This window comes from Bombus terrestris, chromosome 6 (assembly GCF_910591885.1).
Source record: "Bombus terrestris chromosome 6, iyBomTerr1.2, whole genome shotgun sequence".
NCBI classification, from domain to species: domain Eukaryota; kingdom Metazoa; phylum Arthropoda; class Insecta; order Hymenoptera; family Apidae; genus Bombus; species Bombus terrestris.
In genome coordinates, this window is record NC_063274.1 from 11,291,308 (window position 1) to 11,310,858 (window position 19,551).

The following is a 19,551-nucleotide window of genomic DNA, read 5'->3' on the forward strand; positions in this document are numbered from 1 at the left end:
CTGCCCACGCTTGCACTTGTGGACGTCATCAGTACTTTTATGCTATATTGACACCGACATCGCGAATTGTGTAGAATGTTTCGTTAAAGTCAAAAAAGCTTATTATATTCTTACGCTAATAAATATTTAAATATGGTACACGCACGTATTATCTATAACATCGTGCTACTTTTTTTCTTAATTATTGGAATTATTAATGGTTTTGTGATAAATTCCGACAACAAATTAGATGAGGATTTTGTCATCCCACATTATACAAATTATGAAGAGCTTCAACAGTTGTTTAATTCATTGGTTCTAAAATATCCAAATTTGGCAAGAGTGTTTTCCATAGGAAAATCCGTGGAAGGCAGAGATTTGTTAGTTATTGAAATTTCTGAAAATGTTAAGGAACGAAAACTGTGTGAACCGATGGTGAAATATGTTGCTAATATGCATGGTGATGAAGCTGTTGGTAGAGAATTATTAGTATATCTTGCTCAATATCTTTTGAAGAATTATGGGAAAGATGAAAGAATTACAAAATTAGTGAATAATACTGATATCTACCTTATGCCATCAATGAATCCTGATGGCTTTGAAAAATCAGTGGTAATGTTTCTATTTTTTGTTATTATTTCCCTTTATGATTTAAGTTAATTTAAATCCATGCATATATTGGTCTAATGTTCTTTTGAACTTTTAGGAAGGAAAATGTGAATCGAGAAAAGATTTTTCTGGTCGTGAAAATGCAAATCATGTTGATCTAAATAGGAATTTTCCAGATCAGTTTAATAGAAGAACCAATTATCTCCAACAAGGTGGCACTATATTAGATGGACGTCAGAATGAAACAGTAGCCATGATGACTTGGATTGCTACAGAACCATTTGTATTATCAGGAAATCTTCATGGAGGTGCTGTTGTAGCAAGTTATCCTTATGATTCTGGGTAATATAATAATAAATGCAATTATGAAATAAATTATGAAATTTTACTTATTATTTTATAAAAGTTATATACTGTACTCATTTTTAGCATTCAAGGATCTTGTTGTATTGAAAGTAAAAGTCCAGATGATGAGTTATTCAAATATTTAGCACACACATATGCAGATAATCATCCACAAATGCGTACAGGTACCGCATGCAGTTCTGATGTTTTTCAGGGTGGTGTTACCAATGGTGCATATTGGTGAGCATACATATCTGAATTCTTTGTTTTTAGAAAGTATTATTTGTAAAGAAAATACTATTAAACTTTATCTGTTTTAGGTATGAAGTTGTTGGAGGAATGCAAGACTTCAATTATGCTCGCTCCAATGCACTTGAGATAACATTTGAACTTAGTTGTTGTAAATATCCGTATGCCTCAGAAATGCCAGAATATTGGAGATTAAATAAGGAATCTCTTATAAAATATCTCGAGCAAGCCCATATTGGAGTAACAGGTCTTTAAATATTCATTAAGTATAATTATTTATTAATAACGATGGTATATATTAATTTATATTTTATAATTTTAGGTCTTGTAAGAGATATAAATGGGCAACCAATAGAAGGAGCAACTATTATTGTGCATGGAATAAATCATAATGTATCCACTACACATCATGGAGAATATTGGCGTTTGTTACTGCCTGGAACATATAACATTCATGCAGAAGCATGGGCGTGAGTACATAACGTTGTTACAAAATTAGTATTTTGTTTAGTAAGGTTTGATTTATATATCAACTTTTTATTAATTTAGATATCATCCAAGTGAACAAATAAATGTCACAGTAAAATCGGATGAACCAACCATTGTCAATTTCACTTTAACACAGGATACTTATGATGATCAAGGTAATCAGGATGCTCCTTTTGTTCATACACTCCCACTTCCTAATCAGAATTTTGCACTGTATAAACTAATACCATCTTATGATGATATGAATTACTAGTTATATTTATATATACGTAATTAAAGAATTTTCTTGTCTTTTATTTGTTTTCTCATAAAATTGAAAATGAAACGAAATTATTATTATTTTTTATTTAATTATTATTTTTTATATTTACATATGAATTTATTATTTGTTTCATTAATTAGTTTTATCATCATTCTTATTTTCATTTTACAGCACTGATATGATTATATCACAAGAATATGTGATACTGCCATTTCTATGCATTTTATTATTGTTTATGTCCTTAATATAAGCAAATATAAAACAGATACACACAAGGTATGGAGAAAAAAATAATGAAACTTTCTGATTTGCACAAAAATAATTATTTACAGTGAAAGTTACTTACTTATGAACTAATTGGAGCATAAACATATGTTAAACATAAATTTTTTAATCATTTTTATTATTTTTATGTTTACGTTTATTTGTTATATTATTTTTTATTTGCTTTTTAAATTTATTTGTCCTGTATTGTATCTAAGGAAAGATATTTTGAATGCAAAAGCTTAAATTTATAGAGAAATGTTTTGTTAGTTAGATATAGAAAAAGAATGTAATAAGTTTATAATTTTAAACAATTGGTCTAAATACTTTGTAGATGTACAATTGGATCATATATGAATTGTAAGAACTAAGCATTACTGCACATCAAAAACATATCTTCTTGTAAAACTCATATTTTTTAGGTGAATAACTTTTATGTTATCGAACAAATAGCAAATCGTGATTTAATTTTTGTTTGTATGCTCTCTTTTATATTAGTGAACAATTACAAGAACAAATAACATAACAAATAAAGTTTTTAAAAATAATCATAAAAATATTTTGTAGTATCTCTTACTTAAATTTCATGTGTTCATTTAAATGTTCATTTAAAGATCTGTATTATGAAAATCAGATTAAACTTTATAAACAAGAAAAACTATACACTAAAAATAAAAGGTTTATTTCATTAAATGTAAAGAATATGCTAATCTCGTTTTTATGAAGTAAATGAGATACATATATAAGAAAATATGTATGAATTATGAAAAATATATCCAAAGATTTTTAGTATGAAACATAAATATCTTTAGGTAATTTTATTAATATTAACAAAAATATGTAAAACACTGAGAGATGTTTATGATCATATTTGTAATTTGATGTATAGCATAATATAATCAAATTGAATGTATAATGTCTAAAAAATTAAAAAATAAAATACTATATTTGTTTCAAACAGTGAGTTAGTTTTCTCAAATGTTTTCCAGCCTTTTCCTATATTTTTTACCCATCAAGTAGTAATACATCTTGAATATTATTATAATATATTATTTACTATTTCTTTGGTTTTTGTGTTCTCTATACCTTGTGTTGTGTTGTAAATGTTCTAATAGTTGCATATTTTTTAAATTTTAAGTTTCATGTTTTTCATGATTTATTTTTGTCTTTTTAATACATATGAAAAGTTTATTAAAGAATATATATTTACAGATGTGCTTTTTGTTGAACTATTAATTTTTTTATTTAAGACTTTTTATTCTTACAATACGATAGTTTTAATTGTTTTGTAATATTATGTTAATTTGTAGGAAAATTAAAGTCAGATAAAGTTGAGGAATTTATTAGACCTACTGACAAATATGGTTTTTTCCATGATACGGAATTCAAGCATCATAATTACATAGCAATGGAAAAATTTTTGAAAGAATTAAATTTAAATTACCCAAATATCACAAGGCTTTATAGTATAGGAGAATCTGTTAAAGGACGTCAGTTATATGTTATGGAAATAACAGAAAATCCTGGTAAACATAGCCAAAATAAACCTGAAGTAAAATATATAGGAAACATGCATGGGAATGAAGTTGTTGGCAGAGAAATTTTACTAATGCTGTTAAAGTTCCTTTGTGAAAATTTTGGAAATGACAAAAGAGTTACGAAAATATTAAAAAATGTCAGACTACATGTAATGCCAAGCATGAATCCAGATGGTTATGAAATTTCTAGAGAAGAAAATATATATGAAGGAAGAACAAATGCTAAAAATGTTGATCTCAACAGAAATTTTCCTGATCAATATGAAACAAATAATGTATGGATTTCCACTTTTTCATTGTTTCACTTTTAATGGATTTAGCACATTTTATATGTATATCTATTAAATGTTTATTGATTTTATAAATTTAGATTACTAATTATATTTTTATATTTTATAGTATAATAAAGAACCAGAACCTGAGACGAAAGCAGTAATGAATTGGATTGCAAGTATTCCATTTGTACTTTCTGCTAATTTTCATGGAGGAGCATTAGTGGCAAATTATCCATATGATAATAAACCAGAATACATGTATGATAATGAAAATCTAAGTCCGGATGATAAAGTTTTCAAAGCTTTAGCATTAGCATATTCAAATGCTCATCCTCGTATGCATCTTGGAGAACCATGTCCTTCATTTTTAAATGGACGATTAAACACGGTACAAAGTGTATTAGAGAAAAGCTTTCCAAATGGTATAACCAATGGGGCTGCTTGGTATTCTGTTAATGGAGGCATGCAAGATTATAATTACGTTCATAGCAATGATTTTGAAATTACGATAGAAGTGGGATGTACAAAATTTCCAAATGCAACTGAATTACCAGAATATTGGTTACAAAATAGAGAACCTCTCTTACGTTTAATTGAAATGGTATTTATGTATTAATATGTATAGCATGCTACGAAAATAATTATTTCTTTCATTATACTTATACATCTTTTTTTATAGTCTCATAAAGGAATACATGGAGTAATACGTTCATCAATTGGAAATCCTATACCTCATGCTAAAATATCTATAGAAGGAATTAAACATGATATCTATACAGCCAATGATGGAGATTATTGGCGTCTTTTAGTCCCAGGCAAATACAATGTTACAGCCAGTGCAGTAGGGTATGAATCTCAAACGCAAATTGCAGTGGTATCAGATAATGTTAATATTGGAGAAGGAGTAATATTGGATTTCTCATTAATGCGAGATGATCCTCAACACTGGTATAACTATATAATATATAATTTTATGATTTTCTTAAGACTTAGTACTTTAATAAAATTCTTATAAGCATTGCAATTTCCAGAATAATGATACTTATATATTGTTGAATGTTAAAAAGGATTGTTTTTGATAAGGAGTTATAAAAATTTAATTTTAGGAAGAAATTTAAAAACTTCACGAAAGTAAATATTTTAATATATTATAAAATATATGTCGACTATAATAAAGTAAATTACAATTATATTTTAATAGAAGCAGAACTGATTATTAGAATGCTTTATTGTATAATCATTTTATGTGTTTCCTTAGTATTTTAATGAATAGATCTTTTTTAATTATGTATTAATTTTTTCATACTTAATATGAAAACAAATTTTTGTTTCTTAATTTGGTATATATTCATATTTTATGTAATTATTTTCTATTTCAGGTCATCTGCTTATGATTTTCGGTTAACGACAAACTTAGACAATATTTATTTAACAAATGTCGAGTTAAGTGATAAATTTAATCAATTAGAAAATGATCAACCAAACATTGCAGAATTTCAAGCTCAAGGGGAGTCATTAATCAGTATAGATATTCGTTCTTTAAAAGTTACACATAATGTGAGCATATCATTTAAAAAATATATAGTCATTTATTGCAAATTTTACGTTCTACGATTATAAAAAAATAGTTACAAATTTATTAATTATAGGTGGGTGCACCAGAAGAAAATAAATATCATATTGGTTTAATTGGGGGTTTATTTGCATCTCAACCAATTGGTAGAGAAATGCTGTTACGATTAGCAACTCATATACTGAAAGGAAATCAAATCGGAGATCCCCCTATAGAAAGAATATTGAAAAACTCTGTATTACATTTTGTACCCTACATAGATCCAGGTTTTGATAATATAGTACCAAATGCTCAGGAGTGTAATCCTATTGTAGATGATGAAATAGGCAAAAGGCTATTGCTACAAAATAATAATGCTACATCAGATAAATTAAACATGATTACTAATACATTTAAAACAATGTTATCTAATGAAGAATATGATGTAATAATAATATTGGGAAGTGGAGCACTTGAAGTCAGGTAACGAAAATTTAAGTTACTGCTATAATATACTAATATATAGTATACTAAAATATATTTACGTATTCTTTTCTTTTCTTTTTTTTTTTTTTTTTTTTTTTTTTTTTTTTTTTTTGTTATATTATACGATCCAAACTAAAATAGTATAATGTAATTTAAGATAATAATACCTTATATTCTTATTTTAGTTATACAGATGATAGCTTGAATGTGTATAAAACTCTGGCCAAAAATTATGAACATTCAATACAGAAAGAAACTTGCAGTTTTATTAACAATGATGTTAAAAAAGTACAAAATTATATTCAAAATCAGTATAAAATACCAACAGTAAGTAATATATTTATTAATGTATAAAATAATTTCTAGTTTATATTATTTGTATATTAATCTGTTACAATCTATTATACTTGTAGATAAGTATCAACATGGCTTGTTGTAAATATCCACTTCCAGGATCTATTCCAACTATTTGGCGTGAAAATTTATTGCCCTTGAAGCAACTTATTCAGAGTTTGACAACTGGTGTTCGAGCAGTGGTAACAGATACTAACTATGCTCCCTTAAGAGAAACTGTAGTTAAGGTTGGAACCAATAGTTACCATGTTTCTAAAAACATGGCTTATTTTAAAATTATTCTTCTTCCTGGTGAATATTCGTTAACATTTGTTTGTGAAGGTTATATAGAACAGTCTATTAAAGTTCATGTAGATGATAAAAATATAACTGATCTTCACATTAAATTGACGAAACGTCATGTAGAAAAAGCAGAACACCAAAAATACGATAACGATCAAGAGACAAATGTTGTAAATCAAGTTTTGATTGACCTGAACAATAAATATTCACAATTATCAACTTTACATATTATTGGTAAATCACAAACGGGTACTCGAATAATATGTTTAGAAATTGGAACTGAAGGTAATTATAAAAGCATTGGTCGACCATCTATAGCCTTCGTGGCTGGTATTTCAAATGGTGCACCTGTAACATCTAAAATTTTACTTCATTTTGCGACCTATTTACTAGATCGTTATCGGAAAGACAGTAGAATTACAAATTATTTAGATAAATTTACAATATATATTGCACCGGATTTATCTCAAAATTCTAATGATAATCAAACTTGTGATTCATTCATTGTGAACAATTTACAATTTCCTATCAGTGATAGACTAAGTACTGAGGCAAGTACACTAATTAATTGGTTCAAAAACATTAATGCTGTATTAGCAATAAATTTGAATATTGGTTTGCAACATATTGAAATTCCATTTGCGGGAAAGTATGGAAAAATATTTGAACAGATATATAACACCGATGATAATGATGTATTACAAGATTTAGCATCATTATATACTAAACATAAGATGAATATAACTTTTAAAAATCCAGAGTGTGATCACGATTTAAATATAGATTCTAATGGAATTATTCATGCTGGCATGGGTATAAGTGGAAGAAGAGAACATTCTTTAATGGATTATCTTTATTTAAATACAAGTACTTTGATGCTTGATGTATATGTTACTTGTTGCAACACTGATGATTCAAGAAATATATGGGAAGATAATAAGGCTAGTTTATTAATGATGATAGAAAAGCTTAATGAAGGAGTAAAAGGATTTGTCCTTAATGAAAACAATGAGCCACTTGAAAATGCTATTTTATCATACAATAAATCAATGCATCATGTTAAAAGTGGAATAAATGGAGCTTACTGGTTATTATTCAAACCTGGTACTCATATCGTAAGCGCTAGTGCATCTGGATATATTCAACAGACTAAATTGTTTATAACATCAGATGTACATAGTGTTTCGCATTTGATATTCAAATTAAAATATGATGACAACTTTCTTGGGATGCCTAGAATTGTTTTTATAGTTCTTATAAGTAAGATGATCAATATTTTTATAATATATAGTCACATATAGTCACATATAGTCACATATATAGTCACATATAACACATAAGTCATAATGTATTATTAGAATATAATTTTAAATCATATTTTTGCAGCCACTGTATGTTTAGGAATTATTGCATGTTCTATTTTTATTTGTGCCTACTGTAAATCTTCCAAAAATTTAAACAAAAATAATTGGAATGGATATGCGTTTAGTCTATTAAAAGATGGAACAAGCTTTTTTGATGATGATGAAAAAGAAATTGAAATATTTAGAAGACCATTGAATGGTAAATATAATAACAAAGTGATGCATATAAAAGTCTTTTAAATATTTATCTTTTAAATATTTGTAAAAATTTAAAAGGCAACTATTTTCAGTTTTTCTTAATATGTAGAATGACAAAGTTTTGAAATATCTATTACAAATTATTAATACAGGATCGTATCATATTTTTATTATGATTAATTATATGATTGTTTGTATGCTTATTTCATGTCTTTTTTTAGGACATATGCAACCAAACGAAGTTACAAAACCATATTTTGATGACGATAATATTTCAAGTTCTGAGGATGCTAGTGACTTAGAATTTATCAGGCCAGGTAGAGAATGGGAAGAAGAGACAAATAAAGAACATAGATAATACAGTATTAATTTTTAAATGAGATGTTTTGTTATTACATTTAAATTATATATGAAAGTATAAAAACTGAACAAACAATTACTAACAGAGAAGAAAAGAATAACAATCTTAAAATGGCAGCATGTACTTTTATTTAACTTAAATGTTGAATCAATTATATTTACTAAATGATAAAATGATTTTTTCAAAAAATACTGTTTTCTGGAACAGTCAATCTTGATCAAGATAAAAAATAATAAAAATAATAAAAATCATTTTATGTATAAAAACTGCTGTACTTAAAGTAATATAAGGATAAAGCAGGATATATATAATTAAACATCTATATATTTAACAATGTAATGAACTTTGTTCCGAAAGAAAAAAGGTATGTGTCTGAAAAACTTTAGCTAACATTTTGCGTTCTATATTTTTATATGTAACATAAGATTAATATTTTATATATGAATATGAATTATACACATTCCAAAGTGTTTATTTTGTATGTTATCTATATGTGATCTTAAAATTTAATATAATAAAATGATGTAAATTTTTTAATACATATATGAAACAAGGATCTTTATGCATAATATCACATTTAAAAAAAAATCATAATATTAAATTCATAAATGTGTGGAACATTTCACGTATTTTTTACAGAACTTTTGAAATATGAAAAATATGTTTATAAAAATATTTGTTATAATGACATGTACTTTATACAAGAATTTGAATAAAAAATATATCACCTACTGAAATAACTAAAATTTTATTTTAAATTATTTGGGTATATTAATTTGTTTAACAAGAATGAAGTTATTGGTATATGACTACATATATGTGTTGTAATTTATAATATTATTGATGTAATATATTTATAATTCTAATATATCTAAAAGATCTAATAAGTAATATGACAAAAATAATATTTATATATATAAATCTTATTTACAGTAGATGATATATAGAATTAACTTTATATTTATTTGATTTTGATAATAGATATATATATGTATATGTTTTTGTCATTACCTGGATGTCTAGTGTCTATATATATAAAGTACAAAAGTACTTAATGTTTGTTCGCTTATGACTTTAAAGCTACTGAATCAATTTGAATCGGATTTGGATCGGATTTGGATCGGATTTGGATCGTTCGGTAGAGAATGTTCCAAAGGTGGTGTAGTCAAGATAGTATTTTATTTATTGTCTCAAAATACTAAAAGATTCAGAACAAATAAACTGCACATTTACTGGTGACACGACGGCGAGAGATGGCCCGAAGAGACCGATTATGATTCTTCGGTTATGCTTGGAATAAGTTTGAACACTGTATGTAATAGCGGAGAAGATAAGGCTTACGTTTTAGAATAAAGGTAACCATCGTGACATTCTTGCGCGAACGGCCATTCATGCCAATTCATGGTAATCTATATGAAAATATATAATTTTTATGCTTTATTTATTATATATACATATACAAATGAATACCACAAAAAACATTGTACAAAAAGAAATATTATAAAATTATTAAATATGTAATTTTCTTCAAACGATTGCTATCTACTTCCTTTTCGTTTTAATTTATTCTTTATTATTTCTATACTATTTACTATTCTGTATTCTATTTAATATTAAAATCTACCTAAAAATTCAATTACAAAGGACATACATCCGGTCAAAGACCATCAGTTAGTATGTATATATATATATATACATACTAACGTATATATACATACTACTAACATATATATATATATATATAACATATATATATATATAACATATATAACATACTAACATATATATGTATATATATATATATGTTGTAAAGCATTGAAGTCATTACATTTCAAACTGTTAATTAGGTTAGGATGATGCAAGTTTTGTATGCGAAGACTAATTATTTATACATGAGGTTTACTTCTTTTTTTACATATGGTTTATAGTTAAAATAGATAAATTACTTTTACGGTAAACAGTTCAAATATTATCACATCAAACTGTTTCTTACAACATGATATTAAAGATTGAGTAGAAGCGTCGGAGATCGGAGATAACAGAAAATTTAGACAACGTCACAATGTGAACGCTCTTTCTACACTGATATATACATGCAACGATTTCCTCGTGTCTTTTCGGATATTGAACGTGAATCATTCAAGAGTTTAATGATAGTTAATGTGAACAGTATTTTATATTATTTGATTAAATTAAGAGAAATATATTAACATTAATACTAAATATCCTATACGCGAATATATTGAAAAAGTTATGTATGTGGAAACAAGTAAAAATTTGCAACAGAATTCTAGACACGTGATATTTATTTGACAATCTTTCTTTGTATATTTGTGTAAACATTTCTTTGAAAATAATTGTACACAGAATTTTTGTATCGAAATATTTTTGAGCAAAGCTTTTCATAAAGAGGTAAGTTTAATTGTATAACTTTTATTTTCTAGAAGAGAAGTAATGAGATAGATAAGATATACTTTATGGTTTTCATCACTTTTGGATATTTCCAGTTTCTGGAGATTAAAAATGGCAAAAAGGTTACAACCATCTTGGATGCCACCAGAAAGAAAAAGCAGCTCGGTTCTTAAGTTATACAATAGCTTAACTAGGGAGAAAGAAATATTTGTCCCTCAATTTGGAAATCATATATTATGGTACAGTTGTGGACCTACTGTTTACGACGCATCACATATGGGACATGCTAGGTACAAAGTTGCATATAAAATTATGTATTTAAAAAATGCATATTATTTTATTAAAATGCTATAGATAATAATATTTATTTTTTATATATTTGTTATCATTTTTGTCACTATTTAGATCATATATATCTTTCGATATATTAAGGCGTGTCTTATCTGATTATTTTGGGTATGATATTTTATATGTGATGAATATTACTGATATAGATGATAAAATTATAAAGAGAGCTAGACAAAATTATTTATATGAGAAATATATAGAAGAGAATCATACTCTTGATGAAATCCTGGATGATGCAAAATATGTAATGTGTATTTTTGAAGATACAGTGAAGAATACGAATGATACAGATAAAAAATGTATGCTAGAGGCATTATTGTGCAATGTGGAAAAAGCTATTGAAAATTTGGAAAAAGTAGTGAAGCTTAAGGATGAAGAAAAAATGAAAGAATATCAAGAAGTATATATATATTTTTCATATTGTTAGAGTATAAGTAATAAATTTATAAGTAGAGATTATGTAATTTAATATTAATAATATTCTTATTAATTTTATTTAATAATTTATCTAAAGATACTATCTTTGTAACTTCTATGGATACAGTTATTATTAAAAGAAGCACGAGATCCTTTGGCAGAATGGTTGGATAAAACGAAAGGAGCTACAGTTACAGAACATTCTATTTTTACCAAATTATCACAACATTGGGAAATGGAATTTCACAAAGATATGGATTCTTTAAATGTAATATTAAGTATATTTTCTTTATTTTAACTATATATATTTATTAATTATATTGAATAATTCATAATGAAATTTTTATTAGATATTAAGGCCAAATGTTTTAACAAGAGTTAGTGAATACATACCTGAAATTATAACATTTATTGAAAAAATTATAGAAAATGGAATTGCATATGAAAGTAATGGTTCTGTATATTTTGATGTTGCTTGCTTTGATAAGCAGGATAAACATTATTATGCTAAACTCGTCCCAGAAGCATATGGCGATACATCGAGTTTGCAAGAAGGAGAAGGTAAAAATTCTTTTTTTTGAAGATGAATCTATTCATTTTTGATAACTTTTAATATTTTTATTAGGAGATTTAAGTAGTTCAAAGGTATCCGAAAAAAGATCACCAACTGATTTTGCACTTTGGAAGTGTTCAAAGGAAGGAGAACCTTGGTGGGAAAGCCCTTGGGGTAAAGGACGACCAGGTTGGCATATAGAGTGTTCAGTTATGGCATCTATAATTTGTGGAGAAAGTTTAGATATTCATACTGGAGGCATAGATTTGAAGTTTCCCCATCATGATAATGAAATGGCACAAGCAGAAGCATACTATAATAATTCTAATTGGGTTAAATATTTTCTTCATTCTGGTCATTTGACCATAGCAGGATGCAAAATGTCAAAATCACTAAAAAATTTCATTACTATACAAGATGCATTAAAAAAGCACTCAGCAAGACAACTTAGGCTTGCATTTCTTTTGCATTCATGGAAAGATACATTAGATTACAGTGATGATACTATGCATATGGCCATTCAATATGAAAAGTTTTTAAATGTAAATATAACTATTTATTATATAATATTTTATGAATATTTTATTTAATATTATTTAATTTAATATTTAATAATGTAATATATGTACAATACCTTATTTGTATTATAGGAATTCTTTTTAAACGTAAAATGTAAAATTAGATCTTTGGGTTCAGAGACAAATATTAATACTTTTACTAAATGGACTAAATCTGAAGTGGAATTAAATGAAAAGTTTTATCATGCCAGGGACTTAGTACATAACGCATTATGTGGTAAGTGAACATTTATAAATATTGTGCACTGTAATTGTATAACTAATATATATTTTGTTAGTATGTAATTTAATATACATATTATATTATATAATTATATATTATATTATATTGTATGTTAATAAAACTTACGATACATTTTATTACAGACAATATTGATACAAGGAGTGCGCTTGATGCCATTAGGGATCTTGTGACGCATTGCAATATTTACATGAAAGAAATAAAACAACCAAATACACTATTACTTAGAGATGTTGCAGTTTATATTACAAAAATGTTTATTATATTTGGGGTTATATCATCACATGATAGTATTGGTTTTCCAGTTGACAGCAATACCGCGAATTTAAATGTATGTTTTATATACATTTATTTTCTCTTTACTTATGTTCTGACTCTTTGTTATAAATTTTATTAAAGGTTGAAGAAGTCGTTATGCCCTACCTTGAAATTTTGGCAAATTTCCGTGAGAAAGTAAGAAATCATGCTAAAGCTTTGAAAGCTAGTAGTATTCTTGAGGAATGTGATACATTACGTGACGATATTTTACCAAATATTGGAGTTCGTTTGGAAGATAGTAATGAAGAAGTTTGTAAAATTAAATTAGTAAATAAAGAAGAACTATTAAAAGAGAAGATTCATAAGAAGCAAATGGAGTTGGAAAGGACGTTGGAGAAGGAAAAAAGAAAAGCGGAAGCTGCAGCAAAGGAAGCGCTGAGAAAAATTCCTCCTTCGGAGATGTTTAAGCTAGAAAAAGATAAATATTCTCAATTCGATAGCAATGTATGTAGATTTATAATAACAATACATTCCATTTTGTAACTAAAAAACTGTCTTGTTTAGGGTGTACCGACACATTATATTGATGGTACAGAAATCAGTAAAGGACAGATGAAGAAGTTGCTGAAATTGCAGCAAGCCCAAGAGAAGAGATACAACGAATATCTTGCTTCTACCAATGATGCTTAACACCTTTTGTCCGCATAGAATTAATCTTGTATACTGGAAAGTTGATTATTCATGAAAGATATTGGTTTCACCTTTTTAATATATTTATTTCAACATTACTTTTTTTATCATTGCATTTATGAATGTATTACGTTTATGAACGTATTTATGCTTACATAATATTTATGTTTATGTTTGTACGGTACTTAATTGAAGAAATTAATTTTATTTTGGCACATGTTTCCAATATTTTACAGGTTGCTTATTTATCGTTATACGCATACTTTCAATATCAGTCATACTATTGTATCAAATCAACATTTAAATATTATATATGATATGTTGTATTGAATAAAAATTTGTTAAATAAATTCCTTTTTAATATTAAAAAGAATCCATATGAATTTATAAAAATAGAACTTTATACGTACTACATACGATTAAATTGCTAGCTATATTTTGTGGTAAAAAGTCGTTTTAGTGATATTTGTAATAAATTAGCCTAATGTTATTTACTACAGAGATATCTTTTAACACTGAGTTAATAGATTAGTGAAGGCATAAAGATAGTATAACAGAATATGTATTTTTTTGTGTCTCACGTTTTGGGGTCACTTAAGCCCTTAGCATTTTTGTCACATGCGACGTCATTATTCAGTATAGTAATGGTATGAATTAAAACTACTGACATATAAATATAGAAAAGCAAATTATAGAAAGCATATAAATATAGAAAAGACAGTGTTATAATATTAATTGCTTAAATATTATACATTAAAAATTTTATTGTTTTTAATAAGTAATTAAAAGCCTTTTCTGATGTTTACGTTACGAGGATTTAGACAAAAATGAACTTGCGCGCAAGTTCGGTCGGATATTTCTTATAAATATACCCGATGACAGGTTACATATCCTTGACAAGGTTGCTTGAAAGTTAACGACCTTCGCCGATGTCATGAAACATAATTTTTTCATTATAACAATCAAATTTAATCAAATTTAATAATTTCTACTTTTTTATTGTAAATTTATGTCTTCAACAATTTATTACAATAATCATTTTTATAATTTTTATGCTTTTTTATAAATTAAAATAAAATTTACGCTTCTAAGGTACTAGCTTTGGCTTAGAACTACGTTAATTTGCATTAAATTTTAATTATGATGAAAATAATTATACTATAATTGATATTTACCAGTGGTTAAGAATGATCACTCAGCCTAAAGAAAAAAAGATTTACCTATGTATATAGTATTTCAACTTGTAATAATTATTGGTTTTTTGGGATTGTTTTACAAGATTTTTAATTTCTACGAGTCATCATAATATCTTATAACAATTTATAAATTTGTTTAACTTAATTCTAAGCATATAAATAGATAGACGCACAGGCAATTTTGTTTTACTTTCTAATATAAGATTATATTAAAGTATTGTTTTAGTTGAATCACTGATTTAATTACTTATGTTATTTTATTTAATAACGTCTGTGGTTTGTTTTTAATATACGATAGCATTCCATTTATTTAAACTTGTCGTGGGATAAATAGTTCATATATGTAATAAGATCTTACTGATTTTCTTTACTGCTTGCGATTTGTCGTTTATGTAATAGTAGTTCACATTCAGATAAATGAATTCAATTACCAGAGCTTTATTTAATTGAGCATTAATATGTCAAAGTTTTATTTCAATAACAGAGCAGGTTTAAATGGACTAATTACACTCGGCATTATGTTACAAATTGTAGGGAGCGTAACAAAACCTCTGAATAGTCGGTATTACAGAACATGTGGCACAAAGCTCCGTAGATGACAAGTTCATTTTTATCGTTGAATCGAATACAATTCCCATACTTGCCGCAGCAAATCGCAGAGGGCGTAAGAAATACTGATCTTTTTCGAGGTCGGTATTTCAGACCGTGAGACACGAAGTCTATCCTGATGATATCAAGTCTATCCTGCATTTAGTCAATGGCGAAGATGAGGGAGTAAAGAACAATCGAAAGATATCTTAAAATGCAAGCAGATAATGTCATTGTTGCATATAAAATTATTATTTTCGATCATGCAAAATGTTTTGTGACACGTTGCGATTGGAAACACCAGAGTCCTGGAACGAAATAAACTTTGCACCATTTCCATCTAACCGGATGAATCTGACATGTGATGCTGTCCATTATTAAAGCATAATACCCCTTTCACAATGACGCATGAGTTGGTGTGTGACAGCTTTATAAATGTAAAAGCGATATAATGCTCGACTTGCGGCGAACCAGACCGATATTCATCCCGCATTCAGAAAGTGTGAAAACGCGCGGCGTGGCGAGGCGAGACGAGAAAGGCAAACGGGTGGTGTATCATGCGCTTTTCCAACTCGGGAAAATACGTCGTCCGATAATGTCTCGTATCAAAAACCTGACAGAATAATTACAAAATATCTTTCGACTTTTCATATTTCTCATATTATGTACATATTTTTGTAACTAAAAAATGGTGAAGCAATATATAGAGTGTCCGCACTATTAGCCTCTATTTCTTTCGTGTAACAGGATTTTGAGAAAAATACAAACAAACGAAGTTTTACTAATTTGTATGCATAATACGATCGCTTGAATAGATCTTTTATATTTGTCATAACCTTCATTTAATGACGAGATTGTCAATGCTTTTAAATTGGTAACTACAATTTTCTCATACATTAGATAAAATTGGATATAGAAACGTTTTTAATGATTTACGACACAATAGAATTCAAGATTGCTGAAATACAAAAGTTAACCGTGTGTTTTGAAAATTTTATAACACTGTATCTATTGAGAACGGTTATGAAATTTATATTGTATGCTATATTGCTGAATTCGTTGCTAATGATCAAATAATCATACTAAACGAAATAAAATAAACGAAGTAAAAAAGATATAAATGCAATTATTCCCGAAGCAACCGTAACATATCTTCCTAACCCTTCATTGTTCAAAATTCGTTTGCCGGGATCACACGATATTCTAGCGAAATTACAAAATTCCTGTTAGCGTATACTGGATTTTACCAGACGGTTTTCTTTTCGTTGCGACGCATGAAGAAAAAAGAAAAAAAATGCGAATGAGAGAAAGAGAAAGTAAAAAAGACGAGTAAGTTGACGTTAACAATGCGTGACGGTTGGCGCAAAAAATATGCTCTCGAATATGAAGTCAAGAGCGGTAAAAAAGCAAACAGACTTTTCGCTCGAATTCTTTCTTTTTCACTCGCCCCCTCTTTCACTCTCTTTCTCTTTTATACCCCATCTTTTTCCATTGGTGGCGGCGTGAATGAATACGTAAATTTTTTCGGGAGAAGTCCGATTTTCACACCCCAAAGTCGAAAGGTCTCGATTCTTGATTGACACCTGAATGTTCTCGTATGCATATATAAAGCCACCCTCTTTCTCTACTCTTTACCCTCTTCGTCACACTCTTGACACGCGGTTTCGTTTCGTTCGTCGGTTTCTCTTCACTGCGAAATCGGAGTTCGGTAACTGTTGTAATTTAACGAGCACCACTTTTCACTCGTATTACCAACGTGTTCATACATTTTTTTCCTTCTCTTGGTTTCTTTCACGCGTTGCCATTTTTTCTCTTCTTCCTCCACTTTCGTGACGCCACTGATCAGAGTAACTGAACGATATAAAAGAATAAAAAAAAAAAAAGGAAGAAAAAATACATATAGAATGGCAGAAAGGTGAAACGTTATTGTATCGAGAGATCGACTTCGTATGGTGAATTGAATCACGTTGGTAAATTAGAATAGCACCCTGGGCTCTGTAATCTGAAAGACCTGTACGTTATACTGATCGCGGCAACGGTTTTTCTCGAATTCGTTAGAAATTTGTAAGATTGATTTCGGGGGCAATGGCGAAATTAGTGGAACAAGGAAAGAACAGACTCTTCGTGAGAATTCTATACGTAGAAATATTGTTGACCATCGCAACGTTCAATTTTTAGTTATAACGTACTGTAAATTAAAAAGCATTGGGAGATTGATCAAGATATCTCGAAATTATTTGAAGATAACTCAGAATGGAAGTTATCAAATTTCAAAATTGTTAGAGATTGATAAAAATCATCGACAAGAGTATATTGAAAATATTAACACATATTTTAAATACTAATTAAATACTAATTTTATTGAAGACCTTTTTTCAAGCAACCTGAATGGTCCGTCTAATTTTCTCTAATTAATTTGTTTCCTTCTTTTTCAATTTATACAATGTTTTCTTACTCAAGTATATGATATGTGCATATGTACTTAAATGTTTCATTGATTAATATATTATATACACGTATATCGCTAAGCAATGATAGATTAGAGTAGAAGCGTGAATTCTTTGGTATCACAAACGAATTCCGATACTAGGAAGATAACTATGAGGTAGACATAAATAATGCATTGTTCGGTATTCGAGGACAGGCATCCCAGTGTGTGCTCGTGCGGTATCGGGGTGCGTTCGAAGGGGTGGCAGGAGGCCACGAAGCCCACTTTTATAACTCTATCGACGATTTTCAGCTACCCTCTCGTCGGTTTTCGATTTACACCGCAGACTCCACCGTGCTCTTATCCTTTTGTTTGATTTATTCCTTTTTTCCCGCGGAGGAGTGATTTTCGAAACTTTCCTAGTAGCCCAGCCGATTATTGCTATTGTTGCGCCCTTTCGGCTGATCGGTCACGTTGAAACGTTCGAAAAGTCGATGACAAATTGCCGATAGACTGTTCATCGGTCTCCTTTTATCTATGTTACATTTATGTTATTTATGTTCTAACATAACATCTTTGTTGTAACAAAAATTATTATGGAAGGAATGGAGTTGTTTTTGGAAATATTATGATTATATTTTTCACGAATTATGTTCATTATAATTCGTATTATATTTCATTAATTTTTATTCGATTACAACAACTAGCTATTGCATTCCCCAGATTAAAATTTCTACAATTATATTTACATATGGATACAATGAAAGTTACAATTATCTATATTCACCATGAAAAAGCTATGTTTTAGAAAGTTCCAATATCATCGAGGGAAGATGTCTCCTATGTAAGAAATTACCACTATGCATTTGATTAAATTATTGTCATATGATCTCCAACGTAGTTACTTGAAATATCAATATAACTTGAAAAGCACGAAACGGTTGATTGAAGATTGAACTAAGAAATTGAATTTTAACCGAGGAGATCGATATGTATAGTGCTTGCGTAAGCGTTAACCGTGAGAAGCTATCCGACGAAATCGACCATCCACCATCCACCATCCACCATAATTACTCCAGAATTGCTTTAAGCAGCTATAGACGCTACTTGATCGTCTGTATCCGATCTCATGGGTGAGGGTCACGCCGTGCCAGTGTGTGTTTTTTCAGCGCAAAAACAGCGTATAAATACAGCTTGTTAGACGAGTTCACCTCGAATCCGATTGCGTCTCGCGT

General features: G+C 28.2%; 2 protein-coding genes and 1 long non-coding RNA gene across 5 annotated transcripts; 2 read left to right on the forward strand and 1 right to left on the reverse strand.

Moving 5' to 3' along the window:
- The first annotated feature begins 1 nt into the window (after position 1).
- On the forward strand, positions 2–9,344 carry LOC100651403 (carboxypeptidase D). 2 transcript variants are annotated; one of them, XM_003396008.4, is made up of 15 exons: positions 2–591; positions 686–930; positions 1,018–1,173; positions 1,254–1,429; positions 1,505–1,652; positions 1,732–1,826; positions 3,508–4,010; positions 4,135–4,611; positions 4,690–4,958; positions 5,390–5,567; positions 5,660–6,045; positions 6,234–6,375; positions 6,462–7,944; positions 8,071–8,247; positions 8,468–9,344. In XM_003396008.4, the coding sequence occupies exons 1-15, from the start codon at positions 133–135 to the stop codon at positions 8,602–8,604; spliced, it is 5,031 nt and encodes a 1,676-aa protein (XP_003396056.1). In that variant the 5' UTR covers positions 2–132; the 3' UTR covers positions 8,605–9,344. The 2 variants fall into 2 exon arrangements, with proteins under 2 accessions (XP_003396056.1, XP_048262274.1); XM_048406317.1 differs by having other exon boundaries at positions 8,339–8,479.
- Positions 9,345–9,638: 294 nt separating this feature from the next.
- Positions 9,639–14,454, forward strand: LOC100652233 (cysteine--tRNA ligase, cytoplasmic). Of its 2 annotated transcripts, none has more exons than XM_012309515.3 (10): positions 9,639–9,962; positions 11,115–11,309; positions 11,425–11,767; positions 11,912–12,052; positions 12,135–12,345; positions 12,410–12,879; positions 12,988–13,132; positions 13,282–13,487; positions 13,556–13,918; positions 13,979–14,454. In XM_012309515.3, the coding sequence occupies exons 2-10, from the start codon at positions 11,131–11,133 to the stop codon at positions 14,102–14,104; spliced, it is 2,184 nt and encodes a 727-aa protein (XP_012164905.1). In that variant the 5' UTR covers positions 9,639–9,962; positions 11,115–11,130; the 3' UTR covers positions 14,105–14,454. The 2 variants fall into 2 exon arrangements, with proteins under 2 accessions (XP_012164905.1, XP_003396062.1); XM_003396014.4 differs by lacking the exon at positions 9,639–9,962 and adding an exon at positions 10,392–11,019.
- LOC110119359 lies at positions 9,765–10,690 on the reverse strand. The gene is made up of 2 exons (XR_002307773.2): positions 10,554–10,690; positions 9,765–10,016 (listed from the first exon to the last, which is right to left on the reverse strand). It is a non-coding gene; the product is annotated as an uncharacterized LOC110119359 (long non-coding RNA).
- Positions 14,455–19,551: the final 5,097 nt, after the last annotated feature.

Bases quoted from the DNA above. Each gene is read 5' to 3' on its own strand.
- LOC100651403 (XM_003396008.4), top strand. From the start codon at position 133: ATGGTACACGCACGTATTATCTATAACATCGTGCTACTTTTTTTCTTA. The intron at 4,959-5,389 runs GTATAACTATAT...TTTCTATTTCAG, and splicing joins CGAGATGATCCTCAACACTG to GTCATCTGCTTATGATTTTC. The intron at 5,568-5,659 runs GTGAGCATATCA...TATTAATTATAG, and splicing joins CTTTAAAAGTTACACATAAT to GTGGGTGCACCAGAAGAAAA.
- LOC100652233 (XM_012309515.3), top strand. From the start codon at position 11,131: ATGGCAAAAAGGTTACAACCATCTTGGATGCCACCAGAAAGAAAAAGC. The intron at 12,880-12,987 runs GTAAATATAACT...TTTGTATTATAG, and splicing joins AATATGAAAAGTTTTTAAAT to GAATTCTTTTTAAACGTAAA. The intron at 13,488-13,555 runs GTATGTTTTATA...ATTTTATTAAAG, and splicing joins GCAATACCGCGAATTTAAAT to GTTGAAGAAGTCGTTATGCC.